This window comes from Solea senegalensis, linkage group LG21, assembly GCF_019176455.1.
Source record: "Solea senegalensis isolate Sse05_10M linkage group LG21, IFAPA_SoseM_1, whole genome shotgun sequence".
In the NCBI taxonomy this organism is placed as follows: Eukaryota; Metazoa; Chordata; class Actinopteri; order Pleuronectiformes; family Soleidae; genus Solea; species Solea senegalensis.
In genome coordinates, this window is record NC_058040.1 from 3,040,790 (window position 1) to 3,068,470 (window position 27,681).

General features: G+C 40.7%; 1 protein-coding gene across 1 annotated transcript; it reads right to left on the minus strand.

The window, feature by feature from the left end:
* Positions 1-57: 57 nt before the first annotated feature.
* On the minus strand, positions 58-27,668 carry chd1 (chromodomain helicase DNA binding protein 1). Its single transcript, XM_044053598.1, has 36 exons — positions 27,317-27,668; positions 25,828-25,939; positions 25,077-25,272; positions 23,528-23,665; positions 23,177-23,370; positions 21,423-21,697; positions 18,864-19,089; positions 18,374-18,474; positions 18,093-18,271; positions 17,786-17,910; positions 16,693-16,909; positions 16,429-16,518; positions 15,909-16,099; positions 14,826-15,014; positions 14,298-14,460; positions 13,408-13,560; positions 13,108-13,179; positions 12,424-12,573; positions 9,801-9,949; positions 9,415-9,511; positions 9,243-9,338; positions 8,961-9,137; positions 8,677-8,834; positions 8,542-8,583; positions 8,323-8,456; positions 7,991-8,129; positions 6,398-6,548; positions 6,162-6,284; positions 5,092-5,253; positions 4,708-4,992; positions 3,835-3,966; positions 3,507-3,685; positions 2,548-2,647; positions 2,411-2,462; positions 2,031-2,313; positions 58-1,609 (listed from the first exon to the last, which is right to left on the minus strand). Exons 2-36 carry the CDS (start codon positions 25,878-25,880, stop codon positions 1,345-1,347), a joined length of 5,436 nt encoding a protein of 1,811 aa, XP_043909533.1. The 5' UTR covers positions 25,881-25,939; positions 27,317-27,668; the 3' UTR covers positions 58-1,344.
* Positions 27,669-27,681: the final 13 nt, after the last annotated feature.

Below are 27,681 nucleotides of genomic sequence, written 5' to 3' on the forward strand. Positions count from 1 at the left end.
ATGTTGAGGAAACACCGCCATGTGACACTCGGACAAAAAGAGAAGCTGGAAACCGTGTTGAAGAGTTGGTACAAGTGAGTACACCGATTGATTTTAATGGCTTCATAAACAACTATATAAAACAGTTCATAAAAATCCATGCACTTTCAGTGTAAAGTCATTTTGAAATAAAGGAAATTTATGTACAACAGTGTGAACTGTAACAGTGACTTCATTCAGTTGGGTGGTTCACCACAAATATACTTGGCTGCATAGAAACATTATTATTGCCTACACAGGAAACAGAATGAGAGGGAAACAGAAATCATGTAAAAAGATTATTTAAGATCTAACAGGAGCTTCTATGGGAAAAACAACCGTCTTCCTTCAGAATGTGATTACAAAAGACAACCTCCTTCCGACGCGCTCATCTCACTGAGACAAAAGAACTAAGCACTAGTGAATAAAACTGAGTATCCTTTAAGAACTTTCCCTTTACCAAAAGTTACATTCTGAAAGATCACCAGGAAAGAACTATTGTACATAAAGTCAAGAGTCAAAAGACAAAAAAGCCTGAGTTGATGGGGAAAAGTAGAGTCAATCATAATCCAAAAAGCCTGAGGAGAAAGACCAACAATTTACTATTTTACAAAAATGTACAACAGAATTACTGAGAGAGAAAACAACATTATACAAATTGCTCTAAAATAAAAAAATAATAAAAAAAGAGAGATCAAATTTTTTACAGCTATGTTATTAAATAATTCACACCTGGTGGAAATAAAAGGAAAAACCTAGAGAAGAAAATAAGAAACGCTGTAAATGAGGTACTTCAGGTGATGAGCCTGAGCCCAGACTGGATTCAACCTTTATATCAATGTGTGGTGATTCATGTGACGACTTAAATAAGCTGGGTAATAATCACACGGAGCATGACGGAGAGAGAGAGACACACGAACATAGAGAACAGTCCATTACAGGATCCAGTGTCATGGGTTGGTGGGAGTATGAGGCAGCACTAAGGGTCAACTGTGTCCATATTCTGAAGTTTAAAAAAACCTTATAAAAATAACAAAAAAGTGCTGCATTTCTGTGGAACCTACACAATGATGCAGCATTAAACTCTCACATAGAAAAATATGCTTTGATTCTTCTTTTGTTTTTTTTTCTTTTTTCTTTCTTTCTTGTTTGTTTGTTTTTGTGATCTGCTACCTGTCTTCCATCTCTCAGGTGTGTGAGCTGAGCTGAAGTGTGGAGATGACAGTCATGCTGAACTGACTGGTACACAGTGCTTCAAACTCAACAAGTCCCTGTAAGGCATGTGCTGAGTCTATGGCTGCTACTAGCAGACCAGGCAAGCTCCTGTTATGTCTTGCGGCTGCTCCAGATCTGCTCGGGTGTGCTCTTGTGGTCCGACGAGTAGTCGAAGGGCGAGCGGGCGTCGTACGGCGAGCGCTGGTCTCGGGGAGAGCGGGGTCCGCTGGCCGAGGCTCGCTGCTCGTTCTGCCAGTCTGAGTGGTAGCGGTAAGTAGAGCGCTGGTCAGAGTGGGAATAATCCTTCACGTCCAGCCGGTGGTCTCTGCTGGAGCGGAAATCCTCCAGCTTCCTGTGCTTGCTGTCATTGTAGTATCTGCAGAGACAATCAGCACCATCAGCACCATCAGCACCATCAGCACCTAGACTCAGAGGTAAATAGACTTGCTGGAGTTCAGGGACACACACTATTATCGACATGATATCAGCATTGGTTGATATCGGCTTTATCAGGTTATTATCAGACATCAGTGATATTAGTCAGACATATGACTAAAAGTGCAACAGAATCTATATCTATATCTATCTATATAGATAGATATATATATGTATATATTCTCATCTTCTGCTGTGTGAGCAGAGCAAAGCAATGGATCCACAGTGCAGTGATGTCGCTCTATTCAAAGTGAATAAGCAGCATTTCAGTAGAAGCCTGCACCATGCACGCGAGTGCAGCGTCAAAGGCCTTGATGACGACAAAGAGTAGCAACTAAAGTATGACACATGGTTCCCCTCACCTGTCTTGTCTGTCTCTATCTCTGTCTCGATCTCTGTCCCGGTCCCTGTCCCTGCTGTCTGGTCTGTAGTGGTCTCTGTCTCGGTGGTCTTTGCCATTGCTGAAGGAGGAATATGGTCTTTTCCGGGACTCTCCTCCTGAAGTCTTCCTGTGGGAATCGGTGATGTGTCTCTCCTTGCCGCCGCTGTTCTCATGGTACCGACCCGTAGACTGGTGCCGTTCTGAGCTGTAGCTGTCCCTGCTGCTCTCGTCCTGGTGCGAGTTGTCCTTCAGCCGGTCAGCGTCTGCAAAAGAGCAGCACACACACGAGTCAGGATACACATCCAACTTAATGTTGATTTTTTAATTTGTTTTTTTTAAGAAGTGTCAAAGCAACTGTACCTGCATGTTTATAGCCGTGGGTACTTAGACTTCTAGTGTTCTGTTCCATCGCCTAAAGAAACAATCGGCCATCGGTGATTAGTGATGTCAGTACAGGATGTCATGCTGTTATCCACAGAACCAAGGCCTTTACATACCTGGGCATTCTCTTGTCTTTTTTTGATTGCATGCTTATAAAGTTTATGTAGTTTCCTGGCGTCAAACTCGGTGAATTTGGAAACAAATATCCACAGGTTTCTGAAAGAGACAAACACCACAGCCTCAGTATGCACAGAGCCAGTGATGGATGCATTCCTGTCAACGCCCTCATTTCCCCCGTGCTTTATATATGATGTTTTTAACGTTAATAATACGGCCACATGAGTCCCCAACCACCTCTGAAGGTCACGTTCAGGATGTATTTAAGTAGAGGGGATACAAAATATCGGTTTGGTGATATATCGTCATCCTTCCACATGAAATATGACAATTGATACTTTAATTAATAAATGAAGGCGCTCCTTCATGTCTCCTCACGGTGGCACTGCTCAAATAAGGGGAAACTTGGGCAAAAGTTACATGGCTGAAGGAGAGAGATGCTGCATCCACATTCACTACATATGAACATTGTTCTCTATGTTGTGAATAAATAGAGAAATCCTGCACTTTTCTTCTTCTTCACTTTTGTTTTTCTTCAGATATCGAATCACAGAATCATTGTGTCATGATTATCGGTATCATGGTCCATGTATCGTGTGACGTATTGTGAGGCACACTGCGAGTCACGCCCCTGGTGTTACGTGCAGGACACATCAATACTAAGATTTCATTTGAAAAAGGCATTTTTTAAACAAAAACTACTCCATACTAGCATTTCAGCTGCAAATCAAGCATGGAAACATACATACATCACATGACACTTTCAAATAGACTGGACATAAGTGCACTGGTGTAAAGAGGAAGCAGACTATTTTAACTCAATCCGAAAGAAAAGTCAATCAAACACAGAAAAAGCAGCAAAAAGCTATAAAGAAACAAACAGATCACTAACAACATTAAAAGAACTGGCTGAAGGATAATGTGTGCTGATGTTAAACTGATTGCAGAGTGCACATACTTCCTCCATTGTTTGATCTGATCAGGATTGGAATATTCCTTCAGACACTCAGTGATGTGGTCCCCGATCTTGATGAGGCACTGTCTGGTGTGTTCCAGTTGCTCGCGCTCCGACAGCCCTTTCTCCGGCCTGTCCAGCTGCTTCAGGGCTGCTTTCACCGGCCGCATCCTCTCTTTACACTGCAACATTTATATTCACGTCAATTCCCACGACTGCATTTTACAAGTGTCGGCTAAACTTTATATCAAAAACAGTAAACAAACACAAAAACATTGTGGTAATTTAATAGTAAATAAACATATTCATATTGATTTTAAGAGGAACATACCACACTAAAGGTCCTCTGGTCCAGCTCCTCCGACTCCTCAGATATGGGCACATTCTCTCCACTTGCTGTTATGTGCACTGGAACATCAGAGGCTTTCTTTGTCCATTCTCGTGCCTCAGTTTTTACCTCATTCTAATGGAAAGGATTTGACAATTAGAATGAGGTAATCAAGTTATCAGGATTGTCTTTCACAGCCTTCAACAAAACCTCAACCAACTAAAAGTGCATTTGGTAAATTGACAAAATGATTGCACAATGACTGAAAATAGGAAGAATAATGCATCTTTCATTTGTGTTCCTGCACATAGTCAGCATAGTCCCGCCTTCAGCAGATTGACATTAATAATAGACGTAAAAATAATTGAGGTCACAGGAGGTTCCAAATTATGGAATTAGCATACATACTTAGTGTGTTTTGTCATCTTTTTTACTGGAAGCACCAGCCATTTGATTACATTTTAATTAGAGCTGTCAATAGATTATAATAACTAATTAATGTGTGCTTCGGTCATGCAGGAAGTACTGAACAATTCTGTGAACAAATCCTTTTCTAATTAACTGATTCTAATGACTCACTTACACAGAAAACATCCCCCCCTTCCCTTATCAACGACCAGCACCTCTACATTTCTATATCCAAGTGTGGCACTCCTGTCCAGTGACTGACTCAGCAGCTTTGACTGCTTCAAACACGCAGACCTTTAAAATAATAAGGGTTCAGTGAGTAAACAGAACTGAACTAAAGTGACTTGAGTGTGTCCAGAGCTTAATCTTAAGCTGATTAACTCTGAGACAACTGAAAGTAATAAGCACTAGTGGCTGCAGAGGCTGCTGCTGCTCAGCAAATGAATACATTTAGAAATATGGTTTCACCTTGTCAGCATTTTCCTCTTGTTTGTTCACGGCCTCCACAGGCTTTGCTTCTTTTTTCTCTTTTGGTTCCTTTGTCTCTTTAATGTCCCAACTTTCCTCCTTCTTTTCCTTTTTGCCTTCTTTTTTGATTTCTTTCTCTTTGATCTCCCTCTCCCCCGATGAAGAAACCTCCTCCTGCTCAGGCTCCTCTTCCTCCTCCTCCTCCTCGTCCTCATCGTCCTCTTCCTTCATCACCACCCTGTCTGCTCGGCTCGGTCTGCTCGGAGGCTTCACCGGCGCCGTCTCCTGAACGAGACCAAGCACATCGCACACACATAAACGTCCAACTCAAATACAGGAATGAAAAAGAAGTCTTATATTGTAAAATAGTGTATGTAAACATACCTTTTCCACCTTGATGTCGTCATCATCATCGTCATCCTCATCCTCATCTGAGCCCTTGTCTGATGGGGGATCTGAGGATGGACTCTTTATTACTTCATCCGTCTTCGTTGGCTTCAGAGTTTTGCTTTTCTTACTTCTTGGTTTCCTCTTCCGTGAATTAGCCTGCGTTTATGAAACAAAGTTTAATTTAACTCAACTGCATCAGGTATGGATCGCACTCATTAGCATTCACAATTATATGAAAAGGGACAAATCATGTCCTACACTGAAAAGGCAGCAACTCTAATGATAAAAATGCAGATAATGATGCTTGCCTGCTGTGGTGAGGTGAAGATTCATATCACATGAGCTGCGCAGGATGTGATGAGAGACCACAAATAAAAAGTGGACGTACATAGTATTCCAGTTTGCTGGCTGAACTGAAAGTAAGGATATACTAAATCGCCACCAGGGGGCCATGCTAGTTGCCCAAAAAAAGAATCCCACTGATCACCTGGCTCATTTTACCACACACTTCCAATTATATTATTAGTAAGTGAGGAAGAAAAACATTTTCCTGAAGAGTTAATGGCACTAGTAGTATTGTAGTAGTAAGTTGTCATCATGAAGTTAGAAATGTTTTATTTTTATTTAGAAGAAGGCAATGCTACCAAAAGAAAAACTTTTGAAAAGAATCTTTTTTTTTCTTCTTTAGGTGAACTTGTTAGTGTTCAGATACTAAACCGTCAAAACCAGTTGCCACCTGGATGTGGCAAACACAGAAGCGCGCGTTGCATGTTCTCTAGTGTGGTTTAGGTTGTGGTTGAGATTACTGATAAATGTTACCGTCAGAGCCTCTCTCCTGACTCACTGCCAGTCAGAGAGGCTGACTAGGGATTTTTGTGGGGAGGCAGTTTGCTGGCTCACTGTAACACTGCCCTGATTAGCATGACTTGCACCGAGCCACCATAACGTTATCATTAATATGTATGCTTTTCACCATGAAAAGGGCCTATAAGCAGCAGCAGTATACAGTGATGACTATATCGTTGGTGAGTGATATTGATGATGTGATTTACTGTCAGACTTACTGTCCCTGCTTGTTTCTGTGCTTCTTTTTTGGCCAGGTCCTTGCTCAGTAACTTGATGAGGTAGTCTGCTCTCGTCTGTAGCTGTTTGGCCTGTGGCTTCTTGTCAGGGTCATCTGGTAGGAGCTGATCGAATGCAGACACACTTGTCATTATTGCACAACCTTGACTGGCATTCTTTTATAGTTACAGATAAATGTATCCATGTTTTGTACAAAAGTGTGCATACGTGAACTCACCTTGTGTGTGAGATTGAGGTCCGGGTCCATCTTGATCATTTCCCAGCTGCCATAACCGTACTCATAGATTCCTATGAGGAGGCTAGAGTCATCTTCCTTCCCCCAATCAATGTCAAAGTGTGCTGCCTTTGAATGGCATGGAATCATGTACCTAATCATAAACAGACAATAACAATCCAGAGGAGAGTAAGACAACACACAGAAGCCTGTAGAATTTCCTGGTTTTCTATATCCATTGGCATAAAATACAACAAACTGATTATGAAACACTGGCAACCATTTTAACTCCTAGTAAATGTCCACTCACTTTCCTACTTACCCCTGATACTACTCTACATTAGAGTGTAATTTATTACTTTTATTTTTTGTAATTTTCTTACTATTGTATTGTATTTTATTTTTATTCCATTTCTATTCTCATTTCTTAACTGAGCGAATGAAAGAGTGAATGTGTGTTTCCCCCCTGGGGAAGGAAAAAAGTCATTCAATTCAAAAAAACAGTATTAATGATTATTCCTGAAGTAGGACAAGGCCATATATTTTAATATTATTAACGTTGTGTTGAAATCATACTCTTAGAGCCACCAGTTATCTCCTGTGGCTCTCGCTCAAATTCACCTGAGCCGCCTCTTTCCTGCTTTCTCCCCGAGCTTATTTAATAATGACCTTATAGCCGCTGTGGAAAGATCAGAAAAATGTGCAGCGTCTGATTCACTGCTCCAAGTTCGTTCTCGCTTTTCTGAATTCAGTGCGTCGCTTCCGCTCGCGTGTGTGTGTGCTCTCTCGCTTTTGTTGAGCAACAGTGGTGTTAAGTTTTAATAACAAACGTCAAACTGACTGAGTTTAATGCTAGTTAGAACGCTAGACAGACATTTCTGCACATTGTTTTCTTGGACAAGACGTAGATACTGTCTTTTTGTTATTACTTAAATGAGGAAAAAATAAGAGACATACATATATCACCATTCAGTTTAAAAATATGGAGATATAACTTTTGGTCCCTATTTCCCAGCCCTAGTTGGTAGTACTGAGTGAAACCTGGCAAACTGCAGAGAAGGGAATCTGTTTCCTTTCAACAGTGGCCCACTGATCTCTAGTGTGTCTGAACGGTCACATGATCTCTTTCAGGTGTATTAGTACTCAGATTACATCTGATACTGAGCTGAAATGTTTGCCTGGATGAGGATTATTTCAGTTCTAGTATGAAGCAAGGGTGTAGCCAGGTCAACAAAACATTTGTTTTTCTTTGACCGACCTATTAAGCAGTGTAAATAATACCTATAAGCTGTCACTTTTTTTTTTTAGATAACACCAATCAATCATTCTGCTTTGTGTTATCATTAAAGACAGTAGTGTGTCTATGGCCTGATTAATACCCAATCAGTGACTGTGTGAAATAATTTCCAGGTTAATGACACCTAAAAAGTCTTAAGTTTTCCGACATATCTTTCCTATGCCAGTCACATTTCATAAGAACACTACAATTTCTGTTTTGTCATGTAAAATACAGTGTTTGTACATAAAATGTAAGTTGGCTGACCAGAACTTAAGACAGTGACCAACAGAAATCGCGTCATGCATCAGGAGCCTTACTTTTTTCTCTCCTCTGGGTCAGCAGGAATGGCCTTGTGGAGTGGAGCCAGCTCTTCCTCATGAGAGATAACAAGTTTGGCGTTCACCTGGACTCCAGAGATCCTAAATGTTGGGCCTTTTACCTTCCCTCGTCTGCCTCCTGATGACCAAACAAAAGCAGTTAACCTCCAGACATTAAAGGTCATTTTGATGTTAATGTGCATGCCATTTTTCCATAATTTAACAAAATACCATGCTAATTGTAACTTTAGCCTTAATTCCCTGCAGCAGACACATATTTACACTGGTGAGGAAAGATTATTCTAATTCATCTAAACCAGGAAAATGGTTACCTGAGGTTTTGTCTGGTCCACAGGGGTTTTCTCGTAGTGTTCTCACGCAGCCATTATGAACAGTTTCTGCCAAGCGTTTCAGGTCATGTTCAGACTTATCTACAAGTTCAGCATCACGAGCAATTGCATCCAACCTGAGTGATGAGGAGACGCATTCTGAGTAGACTGTGCGTTGCCATTGCTAATAAGAAACAATAAGTCAATCTGATGTTTGCTTACCTTTCCAGTGGTCCACCGAACTTTTTGTAACTCTTCACAAACCTGAGAGTAGTTCACAGAGAAATTAATGACAATGTTGGATGGCATATTTACTTGTAATAGCCACTGTGAGAAATAGGTTGTTTATATAACCACCTCCGGATCTCGGCATCGCTGAAACCCTTGATATTCTCTCGTGGTATGGTCCTGGGCCGCCCTCGTTTCTTTGGCCTCTTTCGGTCTGAGGGTGAATCACTGTCAGAACCAGAGTATCTCCTGTTTCTGCTTTGTCGGCCCCCAGAATTAAAGCTTATCTGTTCACAGAAACCAAAAAAAATTAGGTAGCTTATCAAGAGTCCAAAACTTGCACCACATACAAATCACAGTCCTTCTCAAAAAACTAAAAATGCTCTCAATTCTATTTGTTGACATGACAGTACCTGTTTGGCACAATTCCTCATACGTGGTAGCAAGTAGATTTCTTCAAGCTCCTTCTGTCTCTCCTCTTCCTCCATCCTCCTCCTCTGCTCCTCAGGAATAATAACCTCCCAACTCAGATGACTGCGCTCAGAATCCATGTCTATTTCCTCATCCTCCATTACAGAGAAGTTGGCTACCTACAGGTCATGGGAACAAACAAGTGTAAATTGTTAACTTGCTGAAAAGAAGACGACAATAGTAGATTTGTGAAACCGGCTTCTAAATTCAAGTATTATTTTAACCTTGAACTGAGACAGAAGCTCTTCTCCAACAGTGGAGGGTCCAGGGTCATTCTCTCTGGTCTCCGCTCTTTTCAGGATCTCGTCAATGTCCATTTCCTAAAGAGCAGAACAGGTCGTGACATTATACTGACACCAATATATATTTCAGGGAGAACTATAATAATGCACATACCTGAGGCTCCTGCTCTTCTCCCTCTGGCTCTTTGAAAAGCTCCTCAGCACCAAACTTCAGGATGGCAGTAAGCTCCTCCTTATTGAAAGGTGCTGAACTGTAAAAGCATTAAAACACACATTGGTGAAATAGCAATAAAGAACAGTGGCCTTTCTGAGGACCCTACAAATGCTATCAGGCTGTAACTAACCCAACATGCTACCCAGCTCCTACTACAGGCTTTGGTCATCTCCCACCTGCTAAAAGGACTCCACCGACATGTGCTGTGAAACCAATACAGGTGGTCCAGAACACAGAAGTACATCTGGTCTCGTCACCCCTAGGTTCATTGCGCTCCACTGGCTGCCCTTAGCCTGATGATGCACAATGTGGTAAATATTTCTTGCCTGGAGGGAGCAGCACCAGTATGAAGGACAGTTTTTCCGGTGGTGTCCATCCTCTGAATGACCAGGTGGTCCAGCACCATTTTCTTCTTCGCCCTCTCAATAATGTCCTCTTCGACTGATCCCTTTGTCACTAGACGGTAGATATTCACCTGCCAGTGAACAAGCAAACAATGAGATGCATAGCACGCTTTACTTTATTAATATGTTAATATAAAACATCATTATAGGTAAAAAATAGCACATTTATTTAGAGTAGAATAACCTAGAATAGATTTAACTGGGCTGATCTGCATGAGTGTTTTTTTAGTAAGTATTTTCATAACTAATAATCAATCATCAGTACTCTCACAATCAGTGGCATAAATGATCTGAAGACTTAACCACAAATGGAAAAGTGCCTCTTGTAGGGTTGGGCTCACGGCCATTTGTTTTCAACACTTTTTATTTCTGTAATACTGACTCAACATTTATCTCCATGAGTCAGGATGTTCACATGCACAGTTTAATCAAGCTAAGGCCGTAGTGCGACAAAGACAGACAACCGGACAATTTGAGTATATACGAGGAGAAAATGTGCGATAGTCAAATCGCAGGACATACAATGAACATGTCAACAGCATCTCTGAACGGGCTCCTTGCTCTGTGTGCACTCTCTCTCACTCCCTCACTCTCTGAGCAGTCAGCCCCTCCCCCCTGTATACATGCTGTCCCTCAAACACCACGCCAAAAGTAAAAAGCAACTAATCTACTGACTTTCTGTCATAAACTTAAATATGTTAAGAGAAGGAAATGCACTATTCTGCAGCACAAGTGAGATCCATCTAATTGTATTTATTGTGGGCAGCGACGCGCACACACACACAGTCTGTGTGAAAAAAATCACTGATCTGTTTTGTTTATTCAAGTAAAAATAGGTTTTGTTTTCTCCTCTCTTTATTTTACGATTCAACACTTTTTTCACCCCCGTATGTGAAATCCCTAAAGGCAGTACGCCTTCTAGTGATATCTTAAGTAGTGTATTCCCTCCACACGGAAACGCAAGGCCAGCACTTTGTGATTTTCCCACGCCGTTTCCATGTGGACGGAACGCCAGAAAAGTATGCATATTCGCCTAAATCCATTTCCGTGTGGACGGGCCCTAAATATAATTAATGCTGGCGGAGAATAAGACACAGAGAGAAGCACTGTGGGAGTCTAGTGCACACACAGTCACAGAGCTGTACAATAAGTTGTTTTCTCCTCTCTTTAAGTCACGATTCAACACTTTTACCAGCAATCTTGTTCATTCACAGATGAGCCCCATCTGGTGAGAATTCTTGTACTTTTTCATATCACAATATACATCTCAAAAAAAAAAGAAAAATCTCAATGTCAGTTTATTCCATTACCGTGCACCCCTAGTATGCAAAGTGCTTCAAGTGAAGTTTCAGTCTCAAAGTAGCAGCACACTGACACCTCCATGATTTCATGCTTCTCCAAGCAGATATAATTTATGTTGCTTTAAAGTCATGCTCTTAAGAGCTACCGCCATTTCTCCTCTCCCTGTCTGTGTCTCACTCAACTTCAGCCTGACCCGCCTGTTTCCTGCTTTCTCCCAGAGTCTGAGCAGTGAGCACAATCTGCCCCTCCCCCGCTCACTACTCAAGTCTTGCATGCAGCGACCACATGGCAGCAGACACAGATGGGAACCAAGCTGCTGGTGAGGAGAGGAGCTGGCTAGTAGAAAGAAAAATAACGTCTCATTTATTGGAGAGTCGAACTCAAGAATAATGTATTCTTTAGAGAATGCTGAAAACATGTTCCAACCAAAGGCTCGAATACGACAGAAGAGAGTAACAAACTGCAGTACAGAGTGTGTTAATGGGTGCTGCAGGCCAGACTGTAAAGGCCCTGGTATAGTACCGTGCACAGCACGTGTGGACCTGACGCGCATCATGCAAATTGGGTCATCAACTTGCAACACGCAGGCCACATGTGCAGCCCAGATTTTGGAACCTTTGGAATCTATCACTGCATCTGTTTTACATAATTAATATTTACATTATTAATAATACAGCTGTGTATATTCTGATATGCAGGACAATAACATGCTTTATTTTGTTCAAAGAACACATTTTTTCATGGACATGTTGATACTGTGCAGCTGTCTGGTAATAAAAGTGTTATGTGTGACAATTTGTGACAAAGTGACTAGGGCTCAAAATAACAATTATTTTTGATCATTGATTAATCCATTATTTGATAATTGCTGTTCTCAGATGTCATATGCAGTTTTAATGAAGACTCAAACCAATTAAACAATTAACAAAATTGTTGGTGATTAACTTAGTAATCGATTAATTGTTGCATCTCTACATATGGCTTTGACTTAGAACTGACCTTTTGTTATTATTTAACTGAAAAAATATATGGAGATAAATATCTTATATCGCCATTCAGCTACAAAACAATCGCCCAGTCCTTCCTGGACCTGAGTGGAGGTGAGTTATCTCCTGCTTAGAGTGAGTGACATTTACATAATAAAATCTTTTGTCTTTGGGTTTTGTATTGTATTTAGTGTCTCTGCATGTTATCTACATTTCTGATTTATTGTTAACATAGCTGACACATGGCAAATGCTTACCTGTCTCTTCTGTCCAATTCTGTGGGCTCTGGCCTGGGCCTGCAGATCATTCTGAGGATTCCAGTCGGAGTCAAAGATGACTACGGTGTCAGCCGATGCCAGATTGATACCCAGACCACCCGCACGTGTTGAAAGCAAGAAGCAGAAGTCCTGGACACACAAGTGGATGATGTGAATAAGGAACAGACCTAGATTGATTCAAATAAATCTAAGTCTAAATCTAATAAAGCCAGCATTGTTGTTTTTATGTCTGTCCAATGCTGTGATCATTGGTATATGGACTGGAATGATGTGACTGAAAGTTGGTTTTATACATTAGCAAACTGTCATCAACTTAATCTCAAAAGAGCCACATTTGAGATTAACTCAGCGAAAATATAAAATAGTAGGACAAAGTAACATGAATGAAGGTTCAACTCCAAATTTGAGAGCCAGGGTTGTGCTGTTGTTCAAGTGTAGGGGGAGATCACACTAAATACCTGGTAAATACTTTAACCTGCAGAAGCTGCTTTTTGCCTAAAAAATGTGTTATTTATAACTGCATACATGTTTTCTGTATTTTATGGATGTGTTCCAATAAAGTGTTTAAGAAATAATTATACTGTACTATGGTCATTATAGCATTGTTACAACAACAAATCTAATGGTGGCCAAAGACTTTTGCACATAGATGATAGAACTTACCTCTGAGCCCTCCGCGTTAAAGTGGTCCAACGCCTGCTTCCTCATCTCTCCCTTGATTGAACCGTCTAATCTCTACACACATGGACAACATTGGAAATTCACAATTTTACCATTGCTGTACAGCAGTTTCCCAAATAAGATTGCCATTTTATCCATGACTGGTTCACAGCAACAAAGACATAGAATACAATCTCCCAGTAATATATATGTCTCCAATTTTAGTATGGCGATCCTAATGAAGTGCTCAAAAAGAGAGAGTATGTATAACTTGATGTGTGATGATCAAGAGAGTGGAGCTACCTGAAAGAGGAATTGTCTACTCCTCAGATAATCAGCCAGGATATCCAGCATCCGTACCATCTGGGAGAAAATGAGAACTCTGTGGCCTCGCTCCTTCAAACGCAGCAGAAGTTTGTCCAACAGAACCAACTTCCCACTGCTGCGGATTAGGTGCTGTAAGAGTAAAGAGGGGCTTTTAGTTATCAGTCTTCATGCCAATTTTGCTTGTTTTTGATCTCTCTAAAAAGCTTAATTAAGCCCAATCAAGGCACTTTTTGACTACACAGTACAACTGCAAAACAGTCATAGGTGATAATTCAAACTAACATAAACATGTTCCAACTCTAAAATATCTGCCCTAGAAATGTATCATTAAAGTAATTAATGAGTTGCACGGCTTGCCCTGGATATATGCCCTCTTTGCTCAAGGTAAAAAAAATATATGTGATGTTATGTCATTTTGAGATGACAGTGGAGGACACAAACAAACTAAATCAATGACCTTCTGGCTCACTTATCAAGTCTTATAAAATGGAGGCCTGCATGTGTTTCCCAAAGTCTCTGAGAGTAGAATGGGAGGCAGAGCTCTCCTGTGGAACCAGCTCACACTTTGAGTCCGGGAGGCAGACACTCTCCTTACATTTAAAGTTAAACTCTTTAACAAAGCTTATAGTTAGGGTTGGTTCAAGTGAACTCATTCAGTTACACTGCCATAGCCAGCATGCTCTCGACCTTACCATGGAAAGTGCTTTGAGATAATGTATGTTATGAATCATTGCAATACATTTCTTTAAATATAATTGAATTAAACCATCATGACACCAAAGCATCTGAATATATTCCGAGTTACACGTATATCCAACAGTCAAAAATGAGAGAAACCTTGATGATGCAAAAAAAAAAAAACAGACCTGTAAGGCTTCCACTCTGTTGAAGAACTCATTGTCCTCTGGAGGCTTGATAAGGTAACAGTGGTTACAGCACTTCTTCAGCTCCATCATGATGTTCAGGAAACCTGAAGTACTGCCTTTGGTACCTTTACTCAAAGCCTTGTAGTTCCTGGTCAGGATCCATCTGATTAAACACAAACAAACACACAACCCTGTTTGAGGAAAAATCTTGGTAATACTACACAATAAGCTGTTGCCAGCTCAGTGCACACACACAGTCATAGAGCTGTATAATAGATTTTGTTTTTTCCTCTATTTTTGTTACTATTCGACACTTTTTTTTACCAGCAATCTTGTTCATTCACAGATGAGTAAGAATTATTGTATTTTTTAATATTGCAAAATACATCGTAAAAAAAATGTCATTTTTTCCCCCATTATCGTGCAGCCTTAATGTGGATCCAGTTTTAGTCAAGCAAGCAGTTCACTCAGAGATGCATTAAGACAACAAACAACATCCTTTGAATAAAAGTTGAGTCCAGCTCTTACTTGTAATACTGTTTCTGGATAGCACTCATCTCCACTCTGAGAATCTGCTCCACTTTGGCAGGAAGTGATTTCTCTACATCCTTCTTGACTCTGCGCAGAAGGAAAGGTTCCAGTTCTTTGTGCAGACTGGTGTAGCCCGAATCTCTACCTTTACCATGGTCCTCCTCAAACAGCTCCCAAGAGTGAAACCTTGAAAAACACAAACACAACAAGTGAGGTTAAAGCGATGCGGTCAGCTTACGTTCAACTTTCTTTGATCCCACAGAAGATGTAAAAAGAGGTCAGTATTACTTTATAAAACAAGGGTTTCTAAGGTTTGCTTGTGTCATGTTGTGTAATGTTTTATGCTGTTACACTACCATATATCACATTCATTTTATGTGCTCATAGTGCTGAAGACATGAAAGCTATGAAAAATGGAATGTTAAAGTGAGAGAACTGGCGCTAATTTTTTTCCCTACTTCAAGCACTGACATTCACAAACACTCCGTTCTATTCTTGCCAGATGATGGAATACATACAAATTGGACACTTTAAATTGACCATAGGTCTGAGAGTGAATGGTTGTTTGTCTCTATATGTGGCCCTGCTATAGACTGGCGAGGTGTCCAGGGTTTGGCCCCACCTATCGCCCTATGTCAGCTGAGATTGGCACAGCAGCCCCCTGCGACTCTCATGTGGAGGATGAATATGTATAATTTGACGGCACCATGTCTAATTTGGTCCTAAAATGTGACCATTTGGTCACAGTCTGGTGCCCTGGGTAGGGGGAAAAAAAAGCAAAAACTTATTTATGTGACCCTTCAAAATTAAAGTGTTTAGTTGTAAATAGTTCCATACGTTTAAGTTACTTCATGTCTTTTTTCAGATTGCTTTATTTAGATAACTGAGTCTTGAGGCTTTTATAATAACTTCAGTATTTCACAAGGCAAAGGAATGGTCATGTCTTTCTTGTTGTATAATGTTTACACAAACGGAACAACAACAACAATAGTCAAAAGAAAACAAAAAATGTGCATCTAGCTATGACGATGTTCTGTTGTTACAACTGAAAAACCAAGTTAGCCAACTGATGTGACCTACTTCTCAGGCATGATGAAGTGCAGCAGGGACCAGAGTTCTTTCAGCGAGTTCTGCAGTGGCGTTCCTGTGATCAGAAGCCTGTGATTGGACTTGAAGTCAATCATGGTTTTGTAGAGGAGGGAATCATCGTTCTTCAGTCGGTGTGCCTCATCCACACCAATGAAGGCCCAGTTAACACTGCCCAAAAATGACTGGAAAAAACGTAAACAGTCATGTTATTGGCTAGGGATGGGCGATTGAAGCAAAAATGATAGTGGACAGTTGCTGGGTATTATCTGATGCTTATTTGTATCTGCCCCAACTCTACAGCACAATACAAAAGTGAAAAACATGTAAACCTACATCATGTAGAAAAAACCTTCAGTCTCTTGATAAGGTATCTTCTTAATATAGCCACAAAAATCACTTTGTAAAATCTAAGAACAATTGAATAACTGAATATTCATGTCCATCATCACACTAAAAACCCTAAACATTAAATCTGGCAGAAACAACAAAAACAAGTGAAGTATTTGCTGACCTTATCTTTGAGAAGAATCTCATACGTTGTGAGGAGGATGTTAAATTTCAGTCTCTTGCTGTGAACATGCATCCACTCATGAGTCCTGATCTAATAAATGAAAACATCGAAGAAAAACAAGAAGAAATCAAAAATGATTAGACACCCATCAATAAACTTCAGTCTTTACGATTGCACCTAAACACCAACTGAATAAAAAATAATAAAATGTATCAATTTAGTATATAGGACCTAGTGCACAACTGAGTTTGTGAATCATCATACCATGTTCCTGCTGCTGATGTCTCCCAGGTACACCACAACATTCATTTGAGGGGCCCAGAGTTGGATTTCTCTCTGCCAAGAGGTCAGTGTAGAAAGAGGCACAACCAGCAGGAAGGGCCCATACAGCTGATGCTCGTTGAACAGGTAGTTGAGGAAGGAGATGGTCTGGATAGTCTTTCCTAAACCCATTTCATCAGCAAGGATACAACTGTGTCCTCTAACAATGGTGACAAAAAAAGAGAGCAGGGAGAGAGAAAATAGTTCAGGTTGTGTGACTGTTACAATCTTGAATTAAGAAGCATCCAGCATACGACCATGGGTGTATTCCATTTAGTTACAACAATACAGTTGTAGTAAGGCTCGGCAAGGCATTTTCCATTACTATAGTACTGCCTCAATGTGGGCAGTGTCATCATACAACTGCTGCACAAAAATGCTGTGACATAATTTAATACGCGACACAAACACACAAACTAGTTACGGTATAAGCAGTTTTTTTTCAGTGTAATCATTAGAATCAGTTCATTAAAAAGATTACTTCACAGAAGGGTCGCGGGGGGTGCTGTGCCAATCTCAGCTACATCGGGCGATAGGCATATTCACTGAACTGAAATACAGTTGCATGGCTTTTGGCAGTGCAGTCGCAAACTAAACCAGACAATTCTGTTAAAATTTAGACTTTCCTCGCTAAATGTTGGAGATTAACATGTGTTTTCACAGTTTGGCCTTGATTCTTGTTCTTGTGTTGGACTCTTCCAGTGACAACACTCTCTGCCACACTCTCTGCCAATCAGTGGCCAGCAGTCTGTCGACATCGCATTTAATATCGGCTCAGCTCACTTGGAACCTAGTGCGAGCAGATACTAAAAAAGAACCAGGTACTATCGCTAATGGAAAAGCAAAAAAACAAAAACAAGTAGAATTGAGCCATGCCATGCTACAACTGTATAGTGGAAAAGCAAGGGGTGAAATGGGATCGATCCTAACTGTAGTCTTGAAATTTAAACTTCGGCTCACAGCTGTGTCTTTGTGTTGGTACAGGGAAATCCTGATTACTTTAGTAGTCAGAATCTAAAGACGGCTTGAGTCTTACTTGCACCAGGAGTGGGCCATCCAGTTTAAACTGTCCAGTTGGTAGTCTCGCAGCTCCAGTCCATCACCTCCTATGTACGATGGCTGTTTCTTCATGGGTACAAACCTGGGTCTCTGTTTGAGCACCTACAGGAAAGAAGAGCAACAAGTTAGCCTGTTCTATTTCAGTTCATTTTGTTGTGTTTCCTGATTTTGTCGTTGTGTTTTCCTAATTAATGTTGTTGTGTTAGCCATGCTAAATTCAAACTGATACACAAGTACAAATTATCAGTATGCTACCTCTGGCAATAGACTTGGGAGTACAATACCTTGCAATCTCTAGAAGGAATGGTCTTTGACTGGTTTCGGTTCATGTAATCGTCGATGCATTTCTGGAACTTTTTGCCAATCAAACCACCATCTTCCCAGCTAACCTCCGAGTATGATAAACCCTGCCACTTGCACAGGTAGTCTGGATAACCAGCCGCTGACTTCTGGTTTGAATGGCCTGGAATTCAGAAATGTATTATTTTATTAAAATCCAATCACATCAATTAAATTCAGATTAAAGTGCTTCATACAAACATTAAATACACAGCAGAAAATGCACCTATGATTCGCTCCACTAATTGGTACTGAGAATGAAGGTCATCCATCAACTCCTCCTGACAATTGAAATATTCTATGTCCTCTGGTGAAGCTGCCTTTAACCTGTGGAAAAGAGAGAATAAATTATATTAACTGTGACTGCCTGCCATTATATTATTTGCCCTGCCACAGTCTAGTCTGCTGCATTCATTCTCTGAGAATAGAATAGCGCATAGAGAAGGAAATGCTTCATGGGGTTTAAATCAAATCAATTTTATTTGTACTGTGCCAAATCATAACATTCATTATCTCAAGGAATTTTACATAGTAAGGGTCAGTCAAAATATTTTTTGACCAGGAAGGAAAGTTGGCCACTGTCTATCGTGTTTTTCCATCATATTTGTCCCTAGTCTTTCTTGTTGCTCAGTGGATAGAGTATAATACTACTCTAACGCAAGTACAGTGACCAAGATATATACAAAAATAATTGCTTTATTAAAAAACAGACTTACCATTTCTTCTTCTCCTGGTCTTTCTTCTTGAAATTGTCCAGTTTCTTCATGCCCTTGACGTTCTGCACCTTAAGTGTGTCCTCTGTCTCCCACGTGTTGTGGATGTGGGCCCAGTTCTTCCACTTTATCAAATACTGGACCTCACCAGCCTCTTTGTTTGGTTCAAAGTTGGAATTGGGATCCCCGTCTGCTTCTACAGCATATACAGTGGTCACACTTCCTGTTGCTGTTTGGGCAAAAAACATTAATACTGTGTTATGTTTGTTTCATTTGTAAGGTTAACCGTAAAAAACAAATGGGAAGTCTCCATGGGCTGAGCAACATGTTGTATAATGCCCTCCTTGGGTTGGATTTATTTGTTTGGTCATATATTCAGTCACATTCATTCTGGCCATTTATTTTATTTATCATAAATTCAATAGATACATGCAGTTGAAAGAGGTCTATGCTCAGACTCATTCAGAAAATAGATATATATGTAATTCATTTATTGATTAAAAGTGTATTTAACCATTTTAGACATAATTTATAAAGAGATAGCACATTTTTAATGACCAATGGTAAACTATTGACTCATATTTGCATAATTTAACTGATTCATGGTAAGTTCCTGCTAGCATAACACACAGGTGCCTTTAGCTCCCTCTCTCTCGGTGTGTGCGTCTCTTTCTCTTGTCAAGAAAAACAGGGCGTGTCAGTTGTGTGTGTGTGTGTTGTGAAAGATGAGAAGCCAGTAATCGGGCATGGTTAGCATTAGCCTAGACAAAAAGGCACTAATGTGAAATGTTCTATGTCTGTTGGAAAAAATGAATGCCAAGAGTCCCAGATCCAGCCGAGTGTCCATATATTCACCCGCTTGTAAAAGTGAGGGTGTTACCCCAAAGCAGCTACGGAAGTAATGCTGCACATGAAACAACAACTATTGGCATTGTCTGTGTCTCTGTATGAAGATCCAGTTGCCTCAGATGCAGGTGGCAGGAGCTAACTCCACCCCCTGCATCGACAGGCTTTGACGGAGACACTGACAGATCTCTCCTCAGGATTAAGAACAGTGAAAATCCATTGTAGACAACCTGATAGGTGTTTCCAGTATAGTAAGCAGCACCCATTAACATCAGTGCTTAATGATAATACAGTATTTCAAAATGTAGTCCTGAGGCCAGTTCAGTACAGGGTTTCGGTACCCATCCGTAGAAATAAATGCCCACACTCCTCTAGATCAAGCCGAGTGTCCTTGTGTTTATCACCTGCCAGTAAAAGGTAAGCCTGAAGTCGCTACCACCTTTGGCCTGAGATAAAGGACCTCCCCAGTGCTTCTAGGCTACAGTGCACAAGCTACAGCAGAAAAGCTTAAGCTTGTGCACCAGCAACTAATGCAGGTTACATTAGTTACTGTGAACTAATCTAAAGACACGGTAGCTTTGGCAAACCAACTCATAACATTAAATCTAAAGCTTCCCCTTTTTTTAAGAACGTGTCAACTTCTGTTTTACTTCAGAAAAGCATCTCTGAACCGGCACCTTGCTCTGCGCTTTCTCTCTTGCTCTCTCACTCAGGTCAGAGTCAGTCCCTCCCCCTACGCACATGCAGTCCCTCACACACCATGCCGAAGATGAGGGCAAAAACAAGAACTCCCTCTGTGGCCATGTCTAGACGGAAACGGCACTAAACGTAAACAATCTTTTTCTTTGCCGTTGTCAAGCATGTCTCCATAAACTGGACATCTTTTCAGGAAATATCTTTGTCGGCTGTAGTACATATGCCAAGACTGGAAGTTGTGCTGTAACACCCCACCAAAAGCAAAGAAGATGATGTTTTACACATTACAGGTATAATAACAGAGAGGAACTCAAGAGGGGTGGGTGCTGAAGAACGCTGATTGGTGGAACACACCTTTGCAGCTGTTAAAGCCAGTGCCGCTGCAACCCACTTTTAAACAAGACATTTATAAGAAGATGAAGAAAGAGGAACTTATTCATTGAGGTGCAGTGGAAACACAAAACACACAGATTACCTGGAATTCCTTTCTCCAGGTAGATAAGTTCCTGGTAATAAAGGTTCCTGGAAATGTTGATGGAAAGGGGACTATAGTAGCATAAAGCCAGAGTTGCATTTTCAAAGTTCCTACCATTTGAAAACAAACTTGAAATATCTCAATATAGATGCAACACAATTGAGCAGCAGCAGACTCTGCAGTCATAAATGGTGACTGCAGGAGGCTAGTGTGTTAAATTCTGTTGCTCTCTGAATCTATGCTAATGCTTAAGTGTTTGTGCTAGTAAAACCACAGCCCTATAACACCACATATTAGATAAACAATTAATATCGATCGCTCAGGTGGCAAACAGGGAATATATTGAAAAACTAATAAATGACAGAAAGAATAACCAGGCCGGCTTAGTGATGGTATCAGGAAACAGACTGATAAAGCCTTATAACAGGGGTATGACACAGTTCTCACAATTACAAGATAGTACATTACTAAATGATTGTAAAGCTGTTATTTTAAGGTATACTGTCTGAATGCATGGCATTATCAGCCAGTGTTGTCTCTCTTACCTCTTTTCCTTCCTATCCTGCTGTCCATCACTCTTTCAAGTGTTTCAAACTCATCTTCCTCAGGCTGTGGTACATCTTCACCCAGAACTTCCACCACATCATCCGAGTCTGTCTTCAGCTCCTCATCTTCCTTGTAGCTGACGTTGACCGTGGCCTGCCGCCGTGGCCCCGCAGATGCCACCTTCTTGTAGTTTTCATCCTCATCTTCAGAAGACGAGCCCTTCTTGTTTTTCTTCTTCTGGGTGCTGCTTTTCTTACCATTTCTATAATTCATCCTGACACATGACAACATAGAGACATTATCAGGGGGTTTTCTAGAGGAAATGATGGCATATGATGGGGCCAACTGACCAACGAGGGCCCAATGAAATACTTGTATACAGGAGGTCTATGTTCAGACTCAAAATAATACAGAAATTCATTAAATGCTTATGTATTTTATAAAAAACTATTGATTTAACAATTCCAGGCATAACAGAATAGCTAGCCTTTTTTTTGGTTAGATTACCTCACATTTGCATAATTTTGCCAATTCATTGTGGGTTGCTGCCAGCACAACAAACCTGTGGTGAAGGGGGGCACAGGAGAGGTGCTACAAGTTAGGCTGTAAACACTAAATATTGTTCTGCCTATGTGAATGTTTGAGAGTGCTGCGGTGCCTTTAGGAGCTCTGTGTGTATATTCTTGTATGTGTATCTTTGTGAGGACCAAAAATTATAAACCACAAGGGTAGGACATTTTGGAAAAGCAAGGAGATTTTGGCTGGTCCTCATATTCTGTCACCTCTTAACAGAGCTAAGACTTGGTTTTAGGGTCAGAATTGGGTTGAGGGAGCGTCAGTTGTGATGGTGACCCGAGACGAAGAATAAGGCACTAATGTAAGAAATTAATGTGTTGACTCTTCCTAATCAAGCCGAGTGTACATATGTTCTTTACCCACTTGCAAAAGTAAGTGTCAGTCCAAAGCAGCTACTGCCTCTGTCCTGGAGAACATATCTCCCCTGTGATTTACGACCAGGGTCTATAAGCTAAGCAGGAAAGACAACGCAAGCAAAAGTCTTGTTGCAATTGAGGCAACAACGATTCTCAGCATCAATTCTGAAATATAACCAGACTTTCGAACATTTAGTTTTCTTTTGGTTGCAGCAGGTCCGTGTCTCTGTGAGAAACTCCTGCCACCTGCATGTGTGAGTGAGCTAACCTCTTCTCTGGATTTGGAACAGCAAACATCCATCGTAAAAACCGATTGTGTCCAATACCATCAACAGCACTGCTAATGTCAGCACTTAATGATACTTCAGTATTTCATAATGTAGCCTCCAGAGCCCATTAAATACTGTGTTTTGGTAACCATGCTTAAGTGTAAAGTAGTAATGAAAAGCGCACAAGAAAAGTAAGAGGGCGCAGCATCCCTGTTACCCAGTTTAGAAAAGCCAAGTTCAAGCTAAAGCTCCATACTTCTTTAAAGGGTTATAAGGTGAAAGTGCGCAAAAAAACAAAACACGTTACAAAGGGGACAGTGATGGGGACAAAACAACGCAACTGTGATTCAACATTATGATCCATCAGCCACCAGATGTGGACAATGGCTCAAGTTTAGAGCCAAGTTTTTTTAAACTACAAAAGACCATATGGGTCAAAAAGCACATCACAGATAAAGTTTTTGTCTACTCCTAAATTTTTTAACACATTTATTCCCAAGGAAAAAAAACTGCTGACAATTACAAAGCCTTTGATGGCAGCTCTCTACTTACTTGGTTGGAGGTTTTCTGCTTTTGATTTTGTGACTGGGCTCATAGTCTGATGCCGTTTCATCGCTGTTTTCCTCTGCTGATGAGTCTGATCCAGAACCACTTCCAGACCCAGAACCCGATCCAGAATCAGAGGAACCTGAATTTCTTCTTCTTTTGGATCCACTAGATGAGTCTGATTCATCACTAGATGAGTCCTACAAAAGAATCAAAGATCAAATGCGTGTGAATAAATCTAATTATTGTGTCACTGGCTGATGCTAAATTTAAGTACACTATTCTCCAAATAATACTCTTCAGTAACTGGTTAAAAAATGAAATGTGTAATGGGGATGAGATCAGCTTAATACAAACCTCATCAGATCCACTGTTTGAAGAGCTCTGTCTTTGCTGCTGTTGCTGCTGCTGCTGCTGCTGCTGCTGCTGAAGCTGTTGTTTCCGGAGCATTGCAGACCTCTGCACTGCCAGAATACTTGGGTTGGACCTCCAGAACTGAAATCAGCAAGAGTGGAGGAAGGTTAAACAAAATAGAAAACTCATGACAAATGCTAGTCAGTAATTGTAAAATGTTAGTGGGCCACTAATATGGCTTGGATATGTTTGAATTCAATTGATTCTGAGTCCTTTATCTGTTTTTATTCTAAAATGACAATATTTACAATTTGGTATTGTGGGGAGACCTGCGAGCAAACACGCAGCAGAGAAGCAGCCAGTGCCACACACCCACAGGAGCTTGACTCAGCCGCCACACACACGCGCAATTTTGTGAATTGTTCCACCCCAACTGAACAATAAACAGTGCTTTTACGGTGGTAACAGGGGTCACTTGTCAATAATATAAATTACATTCCTGACTGAAGTTTAGAGATAAAGAAAAACAGATTACACTGACAAGAGTTCACACTGGATGCTGGGGTTTAACTTTTGAAAACAATAAAAACATACTTTTAAATATTAAATAATATGTCTCCGTACTGAAGTAAATGCCAGAATTCTTCAGTATGAAGACAGTGGTCCTGCAAATATTCTACAATAAAAAAATGGGTACTTGAGTGCTTATACTATATAAAGGGGACAGGATGTGTTGTGTTTGTGACAGACAGATATAGATGCTGAAACTGTGGTAGAAGTACATGTCTGCACACTACTGTAAGGTTCAGGTATTGCTGGTAGAGAGAGAGCACGCTGTGGTGTAATCAGCTGTTAGTTAAACCAGTGTTGCATTTGTGAAGGTCATTAAACTGCAACCAAACTGGTGAAAATACCACTGCTCTACATTTGTTAATGAATATGAATATGCTCTGGTATCCACAGTAATCCCGTACAAACATTGGGTACAATGCTATAAATTTGCAGCAACCTTAACCCACTGCATCCCCACAAGTGTGTATGAGTATGTGTGTGCGTGACAAGGCAGAGAGGACAGACCGAATCAAAGCGCCACAAAATTATTCACCTTATTCAATTTTGTTAATTTAACAAAATTTTATCAATCCTGATATTGCAAAGTTGCAACACTTTCCCATCACATCGTGAACCTGGAGAGCTTTCGTGGGTCCATGAAACAATGGTCCATGGTAATCACTATCGCAAATGTTTCATGTTCAACTCTTGGTCAAAAGCATCAGTTTATTCACACAGTGATCAACTCCATTTCTTGCACTCTTGCCATTCCCCTTAGCAGTGGATACTGTGCAGAGATGTAAGAAAATTACATCTTTCTAGCATCCTTATTCATTTGAGCAGTGGATATGTGCTCTGGTGTATTGATTATCATATTGCACAGGGAAGATCTGCAAAATGTCACTAAATCAATATTTTGACCCACCTATACCCTTTATTATTTAGGAATAACAAACTGGAGCTATGCTTTGCTAATTTCTCCACAGTAACATTTCTTTACCTCAGCTCCATCGATGTTTGATTTATTTGGTGGTTCCATCTTCTCCTTGGATTTTTCGGCGTCAGAGTCTGACTGGCTGCCGGAGTCTGAGCCACTGCTCCCTGATTGACTGCTGCTGCTAGAGGAACTAGAACTGGAGCCTGAGCCTGACCCTGATGCGGAGCCCGATCCAGAACCGGATTCATCATCTGAATTGCTGTCGCAAGATTAAAAACAAAACTGAGAATTGATACTGAGCAGGAGAACCATTCATAAAACTTATTGGGGAAAACATGTATATACTGGTGCCATAAAACACAATACTAAAAGTAAAACATTTCACACTGGTATTTGACAGGTAGCATCATAATTTAAAAAATAATTGTTTGTTAAACTGAACTGACATCTATACTGCCTTTTACAGACATATAGGCAGATAAGCACAAATAAGAAACGTATAACATGATCAGTTAATAATATATTATCGTTAATAACATCCGTTTATAACAGACATGATCTGTTGATGACATTTGCAACTACACTTTTGCACTAAAAATGCTTATTTAACATATAACCATTAGAAGAGGTAGTGATAATTATTTCTGCCACCATAACTTTGTAGAATTCTGCCTCACCACAAGATGTAAACAGCTTTGCGCAAAATAACACTATACCATTAATGACAATGACAATAACACATTTTACAATAAAGAGCAGGTAGCTGTTCTGATGACTACTCAGTCTGTTTGTCAAAGATTATAAATTGGTTTACCTTGATTCTCCACTGCTATTGCTGACACTTTCATCTTCACTGCGTCCAGCCATGGTGAAGTCCAAAATAAAGACTGTCCCTGACTACTGTATACCGTTTCACACGTGGTTTACTGCAAACGGAGACACAAAAAAAAAAACATTAAAAATGCTGCCCTGTGCTAGGTCAACTTTGAGACCCTGCAAACAAATTGCACGACTTAGGCACACATTTCAAAAGCTTACACATTAAACTGCAATTGCTTTTGCAGCTCACAACATCATCCGTCACAACTTCAGTTACAGCATCACAGTTCAACCATTGGAAACGTCACCGTGAAACTGTCAATTCACTTTAACAACATTTATTAACATTATGTCGTTAATGCTCTGCGCCTCAGATATGGAATATAGGCTGTGCTTCTGTTGCACAACAGAGCGCTTTTTACTGTCTAGCTCAAGTGAAGAGTGGGACAGACCGTCCAGAGAGGATGGATGGCTTTGGCTGTAGCTACACTAACTTCACCTCAGCGCAGAGGCCTAGCAGGCCTGTGCTGTGCAACAGCGAACTATCACATTCACACAATGTCCCGTAGTAATTATCGGTTACCACGCCAACCTTAGCGCGGTCGAAGACACAGTTAAAGTGACGACCTTAAACCACTGTGACTCGTCGACTTTCGTGGCCACTTAGCCCAATCATGTTTCAGTTTAGCTTGTTGCTAGCTGGCTAATGTCTGCTAACGACAACAACACTGGGTATTGGCGGGGTACGTTAGCATAAATTAAACAGATACGGTCGCGAAGATAGTCCGAAATGTACTCCACAATTCTAACTGACAACAAACCCCAACAGCAATCTACATTACAACAATTAAGAGTTCAATTACCGCTAGCCATTGTCCTACCATACGAACACTTGCTATTTGCTAACGCTTGTGTTATGCTAATATTATGATTTTTTTCAAACCTCAAAAATAGCGATATTTTTTATAACACTAAACGCAACGATTGGCATTATACTACCACAGCATGAACCACACCCAAGGAGGTTAATGATAAAAGTAATGCCCTTTTCATTTTACGTCAATGTGTGTTCGATAAACAGAGAGAGAGAGGGGAGAGAAGCATTAGCTAACGCTGAGAAGCACGAGGCTACCACGAAAGCTAACAAAATGACAAAACTTTGTCCCAGTTCATCAGAGCACTGACACGCTGGAATGTTCACTTTGCACTAACGCTTCGCATTCACCGTTGACCACTCGGCGACATCTATTATGCAAATGTCTGCGCATGGAGTGTGGGGCGTTCTAATCCTAAACAAATTATTCCTATTTAAACCACAAACCCATGTTGGCTAACCTAACTTCAACCTCTTCCATCTTGTTTCAATTCGCCGCTCACTTCTCGCGGCTTTTACCACATCAACTTGTAACGTTAGCTTACTTTCACGTTGAACTAGAGTACAAGTAGGTCCGCGCTGTTTGTTACATTGTATTGTTTTACGTTACCTGGTAAACTCCTTTGAAATAGTTGTCCAAATCCACCTTTTCCACTTCTGTGCCCCTTTCTTCTTTTATTTAACTAATGAGCTAGCAGCTACTGATAGCTACCGCTACCGTACGCCAGCTAGCTATCTATCTCCCAGTCAGGGAGAGCAGCCCCGGACGACTCCGTTCGCTAAAACTGGCACAATGTTGGTTTTCCACTAGGTCCAAAAATCAAATAAGTCCTTTCCTGTCTTGGACATAAACCAAATGTAGCGCTCGTCGGTCAGCTGTGATTGTAGAATGCTGGCATTTCAATCCAGGGTCTTCCGACAACCGGCCTCCGCCATGACGCCGTAGGGTTCAGTTCACTAGGAAACCCCGGGCAG

Bases quoted from the DNA above. Each gene is read 5' to 3' on its own strand.
- chd1 (XM_044053598.1), bottom strand. From the start codon at position 25,880: ATGGCTGGACGCAGTGAAGATGAAAGTGTCAGCAATAGCAGTGGAGAA. The intron at 17,911-18,092 runs GTATTGTACTCC...TCTTTCCTGTAG, and splicing joins TTCCTTCTAGAGATTGCAAG to GTGCTCAAACAGAGACCCAG. The intron at 3,686-3,834 runs GTATGTTCCTCT...TAAATGTTGCAG, and splicing joins ACCAGAGGACCTTTAGTGTG to TGTAAAGAGAGGATGCGGCC.